The sequence below is a fragment of the Drosophila sulfurigaster genome, chromosome 2R (genome assembly GCF_023558435.1).
Source record: "Drosophila sulfurigaster albostrigata strain 15112-1811.04 chromosome 2R, ASM2355843v2, whole genome shotgun sequence".
Classification (NCBI taxonomy): Eukaryota; Metazoa; Arthropoda; class Insecta; order Diptera; family Drosophilidae; genus Drosophila; species Drosophila sulfurigaster.
The window spans coordinates 17,419,282-17,428,999 of record NC_084882.1 but is presented as its reverse complement, the minus strand read 5'-3'; the positions used below and the strand labels follow the sequence as shown (position 1 = coordinate 17,428,999).

Genomic DNA, 9,718 nt, shown 5'->3' with positions numbered 1-9,718 from the left:
AAGCGAATCCAATGTTCACTCAATTGCGCAGATAGCTTACAGGTACTCTTTGAACAAAAAAAGAGGCCAAGATGAAACTGTTTATTCATGGAGCAGATGATTTACTTGTATCTTTCTTGACATTACAAATAGCCATCGTTATATCGCATGTCACCTGCTCTACTATAAAGATTAATAGGGGACCGAGTTGGGTGTTTTTCGAGTAAAAAACAAGAGTGTCTGCTTGTTTGTTTGTCGCCAAGAATAATGTGAACACATTTAGGCATTTGGGTCAGAAGTGTTTGAATCAAATAGTCGAGCAGCAACAGCAGCAGCATCGAAGCACTTCAACAATCTCAAGAGCACCCCAAGAAGCACTAGAAACCAGTCTCGACTGTCTGTAGGCGATCCAGAGGCTCCCTTGGTCGTAAGTTGTTTGTCTGGTGCTCGTAAGATAGATAGATGGATGGCTGAAAATTGGGTCATTTACTTAGACTGCGATTCCCTCTTACAGTTTATAGAATGTTTGATTTATTGGTGGATTCCACTAGTTGATTTATCAAATCGCTTTGCGAGTGTGCTGTCAATTTCACACTGGACTAGAGACCAGTTTATTTGGATGCCCTTCGAATGGGATCCATTGTGGTTGGAAATGCATGCTCAGCTGCTTTTGAAACGATAAAATATTCATTATGCATCTGATTTGAAGATGACATTCGATTGTATTACATAAACATAAAACCAGCTACAGTCTGACAATAAATAAATAATGTACACTTTTTGAATGCAAACTACTTGCGACGTATACTCTGATTATTTTGCCTATTGCAATCTGAATCATCGATTCTGTTATTCGAATAACTGTATGCCATATTGTGTTTATACTTATGCGTAATTCTATACTCTGGACTCGACGTTCTCTGAAGCGAAGAGCAAACACTCATAAGTGTGTGTGGATATATTTATACATTACGAGTGTGTGTATACATAATTATTATTCTGTAATGACGAACTCGCAATCGATCGATCGTTTCCGTTCCAGATGAATTATTCTTTTGCTACCTAATTTCATTATTATTTCTAAACGTTTCTTAATTTTTGTTCTAGAGAATCTTTCACGTATTGAATTACAGATTAAGCACAGTAAAGGAATAGGATAATTTACTCTACGATTTTTATGAATGGCCATATAGGATGTGGTGGTTTAGCTTAACTACATTGGCGGAAATACGTGAGTTTTCAGTTGGTTTCAGTCGAAGTAATCGATTGGCAGTTGAAGGTCGACAACGACCTACATACGCAGTTTCTTTGTATCAACCCGTATATATACGAAGTATACACATATGTATTTCTCTTTTTTTTTATTTTTGTATTGTTTTGTCTTCTCTTGTTTTATCTGCCGTTGTTTTTGCATCTGGGCGCTTCGTGTTCAAGTGCTTAATTCAGCTTTGAAAAGAAACCTCAGGCAACGCTTAACTGGTTCGATTGACGCACTGGATACAATGGCCCAACGCCTGTCCTGAACTCGAACTATGTTATTTATAGATGTCTTTGTTGTTTTACTCTTAAATACATACTCAAATGACTTTCTCTTGTCTATACCCTTCGGGAAAATGTGGGCGTAGCTTAATGAGGAACATGATTAAAAGCAGCCTGGGAGAATATTAAATTGTTAAATCGACTAGAGATTGACTAATCACTTAATTAGATACTTCCTACAAGTCCTTGGCGTTTGGGGGGGTTGTCTTGTCTGTCGCCAGTCCGTAGCAAAACAAACATCACTAATTTGTTTTCCCTGTTTATTTGAATATCATAAAGTTGATAGTCAGCTTAGTAAACCAAACACTTGTTGCCGCTGTTCATTTGACTACCCAACGCACAGCCGAATTCCCGCCCGAATTCCTCTGAATTGCTTAGCGGTCCATTCACATCCCAGCGCTCAGGAGTATGCAACATGAGAGGCAAACCCTTTGGTGGCGGTTCCTCGCCCAGTTTAGCCCAGCAGCGGGTTTGGGCGAAGTAGATGAAGAACAGCTGTGTGTTGGTATAATTCAACTCGGGCAGCGTCTCTCGCGAAAGAAGATTCTTCAGTTTAGGATCCAGTTGCTCCAACCAGCTGAGATATGCATTGAAGGCCACATTAAGAGCACTGCTCTCGGCAATAATCTGCCTGAGGCGGGTGGCATTGCGAAACTCGTTGGGCTCATCGGTCAGATAGTTGCTGTACTGGGCACGTTGACATTCACTGACATTCCGATAGCCTGACATTGTTTCCTCGGACCAAGGTGACGTCGCCTGCGGATACTTATTCCAGCCATCGTCATCGAAAGCGTAGAGTAGGGCACTGGCCAATCTCTGGCCCAACAGCGCGTACTTCAAGGCCTTGGGATAGTAGTAGCTGTAGTAGGGTGACTGTAGCAGGCCCCAACCCACGAGGATCTCGTGTTTACGTGGCATGAGTCCAGCACGCACCTCAAAGGCATCCAGGCCACCATCGTCGGGCTGGCCAAAGTCGTTGCCACGCAGCGAGTTCAGCTGCTGATGCGCATTGAAACGCAGCGTAATCTCCAGCTTGCGCCAGTAATCATCGTCTTTGTCGAAGCGCAGCTCGGAAAGATCAACGCCTTGGTAGTCGGGAAATTGTGTGTGATATTGCACGAGTCTGGTGCGAGCCGCACGTCGATCGTTCTCGGTCATCCATTCCACCTTGAGCTGCTGCTCAAAGGCTTTGATCACATCGTCGAATATCTGTTCGATGTCATTCTGGGCATCATTCTGCCGCACATGGTGCTGGAACATGTCTCCCAGCGCCTGGGGAAAGAGCCGTTGCATCACACGCACACACTGCTGGGGACGCAGCATTCCTTCCTCCTCGGGCGGCGAATTGAGCTCCGAGAGTGCCACGTATAGAATGTAACCGGAGATGGTTAAATGATTGTTCGACTTGATCGTGCGCACCATGTGACTGAGGTAGCTTTGGGAGCGCAGATATACGTAATCCACATGACTGCCGTCCACAATACTCTCCACGAACTGCTTAAAGCTGAGCGTATTAGCTCCCAATTGGTTGTCTACATCAGCCAGGCTGCGTCGTGGATACGGTGAATTATTTCCAGACTGCTGACGCAAACGGTCTTGTCCGGTCCGCGAACGAGCTGTATAGACGGGCACCTGCTCAGGCTGCTGTTGGTCCGGCGGTGGAGGCAAGATGTCGCTTTCATGCATGCGCTTGCAGAGTTCAAACTCAAAGCGTATGATGTCGCCCGCGAAGCGAGCAGCCTCGCCGGTTTCCATCTCCAGCCAGTCGTGCAGATTGTTGGCCACCTGCTGCTGTATCACATTATAAATCTCGCTGTTCACTTCTGCCTCCTGCACGCTTAGTGTATTGCAATGCTCCTGCGGAATTATCGTGAGCTTCGGTTCACCTAGATAGATGCTATTGCCACGCATCTGCTCCAGATTGAGATCTACACTCAGTCCGATCAGAATATCCAAGCCATAGTTTTTTCGCAGTTCGGAAAGCAACCTCTGCCAAGTGTATCCAGACTGATAGTTGGAGATCGGCAAATTCCTCAGTCCGCCATGTTTTTGCAGTATTTTAATCATAAATTGTTGACGTTCCTGGGCATTTGCCTCGATGGCAATGCAGGAATCGTAGAAGCTCACCACCTTGCGCACATTGGCTGCACTCGCGGAACTGTATTCGTTGGGATGATGTTGCGGTGTTATCGGCAGCTTCAGCAGCTCCCCCAGTTTGTCCACAATGCTGGACTCTACCATCTGTTGGGCTGTGCCCAGTTCTCCGTCGCGCAGCTGGCGAGTGTGATACTGAGCCCAGTTGCCACAGGCATAGTTGAAAAAGTCCTCACAAGGATCGAGTGTTGGGTCCATGTAGTTACCCATCTCCGTGGCCATGATTTGTCGCACGCGCAGCTCCTCGCGGGATTTCGGCACATCGTACTGATGTTCTCTGTTGTTATTGTTATTATTGTGAATCTGGTTCGGATTTTGATTTTGATTCTGGTAGCGATTTGGTGGCATGTTCATTGCACCTCTTTGTGATTGACCCATTGGTGGCATGCTCATTGCACCTCTTTGTGATTGACCCATTGGTGGCATGCGATTTACGTTGTTGTTGTTGATGTAGATATTGTTGTTGTTATAGTTTCGTGCAGCAGCTACTCCACAAATTAAGTGGAGCAGGGTCACGAGGACCGCTAAGAGTAGCCAAACAGCGCGTGTAGTTCTCATCTTTGCGTTGGAATTGAAACTGAAACTGAATTGCGGAATTGCTGTTGATAAGCTCGCATCGCTCGAGGCTGGCATTTGGCGCTCATGAACTTGACGAATTGGGTCAAGTGTGCGCTCAGCTCACGTCCCTGGGGTTATCTCCTAAGTCTGCCTGCTTCCTTTCCGCTTGCTCTCTCGCGCTCCCTTATACTTAATTTTTGCACCTCACTTCCCGCGTTCCCTCTGTCTTCAAAGAAAGAGAAGTAAACAAAGTCAAGCGTCGACCATCAATTTGTTGTTTGTATTTTGAGTATTAAAATATTAAATTAATATAGGTAAAAATTAGAGATGAGAGCGTGTCGAAAGAGACAAACAGAATAGAATGAAAAGAATGAATTGATAATTGTATACATATATGTATATACATTTAAAACATAAACACATTTTATTAGAAATTAATAAAATTAGTTCTTTATAATGCAGAGGTGCACTTTTAATTGGTAGAAGATGTTTTGTTACTGACAATAAATTATAGATCAATGACTACAAGTAAACGATAATTTTCTTAGTTTTCATATGTATAGTTTGTAAATAGGTAGCTCTGTTAGTAGATGATGCATTTCTCTGCGGGATTCATGGGCGTGCCTGCCGCACAACGGAATTCCCGGGCGAAGTCCGGAAGATTACGCAACGGTCCATTCACCTGCAGACGCTCCCAGCTGTGATGTTGTCTAACGCTGTAGGTGCGACCTGACTCTTCGTTATCGACAGACTGCCGCGGATGGCAATGCTGCTGGGCAAAGGCAATAAAGAAAAGTGCAGTATTCGGATAGTTGAGACCAGGCAACGTCTCCTTTGATAATAGGATAAAGTCATTGTTGGGCTCCTGAAAATTTAGCCAGTTGAGGTAGGCATGAAAGGCCACATTTAGTCCAGCGCTGTTGGTAATCAGCTGCTCCGTTGCGCTCTCATTGTGCCCCAAATAGTCCTCCACATGGCGGATAAAGCAGGAACTGCGATTGCGGTATCGCCAGGCAGTCAATGCATCCCAATTATCTCGCTCCCGCAACCCAACAGACCAATGAATCTCATCAAATGCCCTCACCATCTGCTGGGCCAGCGTTGTGCCCAATGTGGCAAAGCGTATTGCATATCCATAGTGCGCATCGTAGTCGGGTGGCTGCAACAACGCCCAGCCCAGCTCGAGGCGATGCTGCACCGGTCGATAGACCACCCGGGACTCATAGGCTTCCACGGGGTGGGCGGGCAGTGGCACTTCCACCTCGAAGAGGCGATGCACTTGCTTGGACTGCACTTCATCCTGCAGCTGGCGCAGATTGTGCCAATAGTTATTGTGATCTAGCTGCAGCTTGAGTACCAGTGGCTTTTCATAGATGGGCAGGGCAAGTCGCATGTTGCTCAACTTCTGTTGAGCTATGCGACGACTGCCCTCCTCCAACCAGTCGGCGTTGAGGCTCTGCTTTAGGGAGTCCTGCAGCTTGCCATATAGTTGATTCAATTGCTGGGCAGCTTCGATGGTGGCAAATTGCCGCGTATAAAGTTCCCCTAGTGCGGATGGCAACAGACGCTTGACGGTCTCCAAGCAATGCGCTGGCCTCTGTACGGACTTTTGCTCCAGCGGGAAAGTGAGTGTGGCCACAGCCCGATACATTATGTAGTTGGCCAGCTGAGTGATGTTGTGGGCATCCACGGTACGCTTTAGTTGGCGATAATAATTATCTGCAGCCATATAGACGGGGGTATAGATGCCCTGACCAAAACTGGTGGTCATGTAACCCTCAAAGTCCATGCCATACAATCTGGTCAGTTCAGTTAGAGTGTTGCGTGAGTAGTTGGCCTTGTAGACATTGATGTCATCGTCCCAGGGCTGCTGACGTTGCATGCCACCGCATAGCTCGTGCTCGAAGCTGACGATGTCAGCAGCCAATCGAGCCGATTCCTCATTGCCCATGGCTAGCCATGTCTTTAGCTGTTCGGTCACCCGTTGCTCGATGACGGCATACGGCTCATCACGTATATCTAATCTGTTAGTGATGCACAGCTCGCGGGGAATCAGAGTGCTTGGCTCACTAAGGTAAATGCTATTCTCCGTAACCTGGGCGTAGTTGTAGCCAATATGAAGTCCAATGAGGATCTCCATGCCGTAGTGTCGACGCAGATTGCCAATCACCTGCAGCCAATCGTAGCCCTGATGATACACTGGCCAATTGGAGCCGGGCACAGCCGGAAATCCGCCGTTCTGTTGTATGAACTCGCTCATGAATTGCAATTGTTTCTGATTTTGACCACGTGAATGCGCCACAAGACAGGACTTGTAGAACTCCTTGGCCTGGCGTGCCACAGCATTGTCCTTGTGATGCGGTGCCTCGTCCAGCAATCGCACCAGATCCTTATCGATGCGTTGCGACAGGCGGGACATTCGGGTTTCCTGTGCTGTTTTCCGCCAATTGCCACAGGCGTATTCGTAGAAATCCGTACAGGGATCAGCGCTTTGATTCAGTTGTTGGCGCATCTCTTGGGATTTGCTCTGACGCACCGATTCCGGCGTTTGGAAGACACGCTCAAATCTGTCGCTGTCGCCATTGCCCGGCCAGACGAGTTGGAGCCCGACGAGGAAGAGGATGAGCGACAATAAATGTCGATTGGACATGCTTCATCAACGTTGGCTTGGCGCAAACTGTTCCAATTGTAGAGGCTGCGGCTCAAAGCGCTCTTCTGATAAGAGCACAGTTCACTTGAGGTTATCGTAAAAAAAGAACCAGAGAGTCAGAGAGAGAGAGAGTGAGACAGTAAGAGAGAGAGAGAGAGCACGCGGGAGCTGATTACAGTCAGTATTTGAATTCACCGGAAGCGAAAAAGAGTTCACGTCTCGCTCTGACTCGCTGCTCAAGATTGGAGTAAAGTGCAAACAATGTGCGGCGTTTTATTCAAATGCGTTAAACATTATTCTAATTCGATTAACTTATTCAAAACATTTGACACTTGAAGCGAGCATTGAGCTTAGCGCCCACAGGGCAGCTAAAGGCCTCGATAAACTTCTCCGAGTTGGACAACGCTGTGTTCACACGCAGCTGTTCGGGTATCTCATCAAACGCCTCCAAAGTATCCGGATAATCGTTGCAATAGAGCTGGCCATAAGCCAGGAAGAACAATTGATGGGGCGTGTGATCGAGTAAGGGAAGACGCTCTCCTCGATAATCAATGCCTGATTCCGGTGAGTTATTCAGCCACTGAATGTAGGCACGATAGGCGATGCTTAGCGCCCCATTGTCAGCAACAACGCGACTCTGGAGTCCCTTATCGGTCACGGGTTTCTCTTGGAACTGCACAAAGACGGCATACTGTTCCTGGAAGCATTGGGCGCGCTCTGCAAACGAAGTCTCCGACGTTGAGTCCCACCAGTTGTTTTTGTAGCCATTGCGATCGTAGCGACGTCCTATATCGTCGAAACCATGCAGCATTTGACGAGCGAGCAGCACTCCCAGAGTTCCGAACTTCAATGCCTGGGGATAGTTGCTGTCCCAGAAGAATCGCGCTTGCAAGAAGGTGATGGGAATCTGCATCTTATTGGTCTCCAGCTCATAGTGTGGCAACTTGTACACCTTATCCGTTAACTGCGGCTCTTCCATCAGCTTGGCCAGGTGTCGCTTGGTGCTCCATTGCAACACATTCACCAGATTGGGATAGAAGTGTCCCTCATTAACCCTTAAACCATACAGCTGACGTATGAGGTCAGACTCGTCATGGGTGCGAAACTTTAACTCCAATTTGTCCAGTTTATTGATGGCCTTTTGTCGCGTGTCGAGTGAGAGCCAATGTAGATTCGGTGACGCCTGCAGATCCTCGCGAAACACGCGCCTGATGTCCGTCCAGGTAGACTGCAGCTCGTTGATCATTTGCATGTTGTTGTAGTTGCGATGGAAGAGATTCTCCAGCTGCTGGGGGAAATATTTACGTACCATTTGCACACACCAAATGGACGGCTGGACACCCGATGGAATGCGTGCCTGGTCGAAGGTGTCAAGCGCACGCCAAATGGTATAATTGGCCAAATGCAGCTTTGGCGTGGTGCGAATCACGTCCATCAGATTGGACAGATAGTCCTCCGGTGTCTCGTACAGATCCGCGTACAAAGTATCGTTAAAGATCTGCTGGAGATAACGACTCACATCGACAAAGCTGCCATAGGCTGCCTTCAATTCGGAAGGGGTGCGTTCTCGTGTTGTCTGCTCCATGGTAAGCGCGGCATTGTGAGGCAAGCCCTTGGCCAGCTGTTGCTCAATCTCGAGAATTTGGCTGGCTACCTCATTGCACCAAAGCTCCGACTGATCAGGGAAATAGTTGTGAAGTTTCTCGGCAATGTTGCGCTCGTAACGCACTCGAGTGCCATAGTAGGCAGCATCCATATATTGTCGACGATGTCCCAGCGGCAGTTTTGGAGCGCCAACCTTTAAGCGTTGCAGGTGCTCTTCCTTGTAGTCGGGCACAACCTCCAGTCCGATCAAAATGTCCACTCCCAGTTTGCGTTTCAAGTTGGCCACCACAAGTAGCCAATCGTACTCGTACGAATACCAGGAGGGTACACGAATCTCTGGCCAGCCGCCACGGAAGTCAGTAACCTCGAGGAGCGTCGATAATGCCGAACTTGTGTTATTCGCTTCAGTGTTACACGTGTTATAGAAGTTCTTGATCAAGCGATCTGCGCTGCTGTCCGAGTTAGATGTTGCTGCCTTTAGCATGTCTGCGCTCTTGCGCACAAACAGCTCCTGCAGCTCATCCAGATAGTTGGTTCGCTTGTTGTATAGTTTTGAGGGATGCAGACGTGGCCAATTGCCGCACGCAAAATTATAGAAATTATCGCATGGCTGCGGCTCACCTTCGGACATGTAAGCCTTGATGTGAGCTGCTTTGGCCAGGCGAAGAATGTCCCTCTCGAAGGTATTCACATAAGGATAAGGATGCGTTGCGCTCCAGGAAAGTGTTAGACTTGCCAGCAGACAAGTCGTTAGCAAAAGTTTCATTGTGTCGATCGATCGTTGTGTGTTGTGATACGTTACGTTTAGATGTCGAGAGAAAACTAAGCTCAAATCGAGCGATGCGTCGATTTTTGACTTGGGGCGGAGGCTTATCGTCATCGCCAGCTAGCTTAATTAATTAATTATTCTGCTCGCATTAACCGTTGCAAACAATTTTGTATTTTTTGCGCTCTCTTCTCAGCTCAATTACGCTAGCGTTTCTCTACCGTCTGACCCAATTCTCCACACAAAACTACTCAACAATCATTCACTTTGTTATTTTATTTTTGCCTCTCGCGCACTTGACCCGAAGCCACAAGGTAGCATCGCATTGCACGTTGCGGTTCTCTGGCTTACTCTCAGATCCGATCCCATGTTCACTCTCGCTCTCAGTAGCTCAGCTTAGAATGATTCTCAGTTGTCCAAGGTTGGCCCCATCGCATATATAGCACAATAGATGAGGGCTTATGTAT

At 47.4% G+C, this 9,718-nt stretch overlaps 3 protein-coding genes across 4 annotated transcripts; all 3 read right to left on the bottom strand.

Moving 5' to 3' along the window:
* Nucleotides 1-824: 824 nt before the first annotated feature.
* LOC133837882 (neprilysin-4) lies at nucleotides 825-4,470 on the bottom strand. 2 transcript variants are annotated; one of them, XM_062268794.1, is made up of 2 exons: nucleotides 4,071-4,468; nucleotides 827-4,031 (listed from the first exon to the last, which is right to left on the bottom strand). In XM_062268794.1, exons 1-2 carry the CDS (start codon nucleotides 4,303-4,305, stop codon nucleotides 1,810-1,812), a joined length of 2,457 nt encoding a protein of 818 aa, XP_062124778.1. In that variant the 5' UTR covers nucleotides 4,306-4,468; the 3' UTR covers nucleotides 827-1,809. The 2 variants fall into 2 exon arrangements, with proteins under 2 accessions (XP_062124777.1, XP_062124778.1); XM_062268793.1 differs by having other exon boundaries at nucleotides 825-4,470.
* A 203-nt stretch (nucleotides 4,471-4,673) lies between these two features.
* Nucleotides 4,674-7,029, bottom strand: LOC133837884 (neprilysin-2). Its single transcript, XM_062268798.1, has one exon. It carries the CDS (start codon nucleotides 6,878-6,880, stop codon nucleotides 4,814-4,816), a length of 2,067 nt encoding a protein of 688 aa, XP_062124782.1. The 5' UTR covers nucleotides 6,881-7,029; the 3' UTR covers nucleotides 4,674-4,813.
* A 99-nt stretch (nucleotides 7,030-7,128) lies between these two features.
* Nucleotides 7,129-9,369, bottom strand: LOC133837883 (phosphate-regulating neutral endopeptidase PHEX). The gene has a single exon (XM_062268795.1). The coding sequence runs from the start codon at nucleotides 9,363-9,365 to the stop codon at nucleotides 7,197-7,199; it is 2,169 nt and encodes a 722-aa protein (XP_062124779.1). The 5' UTR covers nucleotides 9,366-9,369; the 3' UTR covers nucleotides 7,129-7,196.
* Between the last annotated feature and the right edge of the window lie 349 nt (nucleotides 9,370-9,718).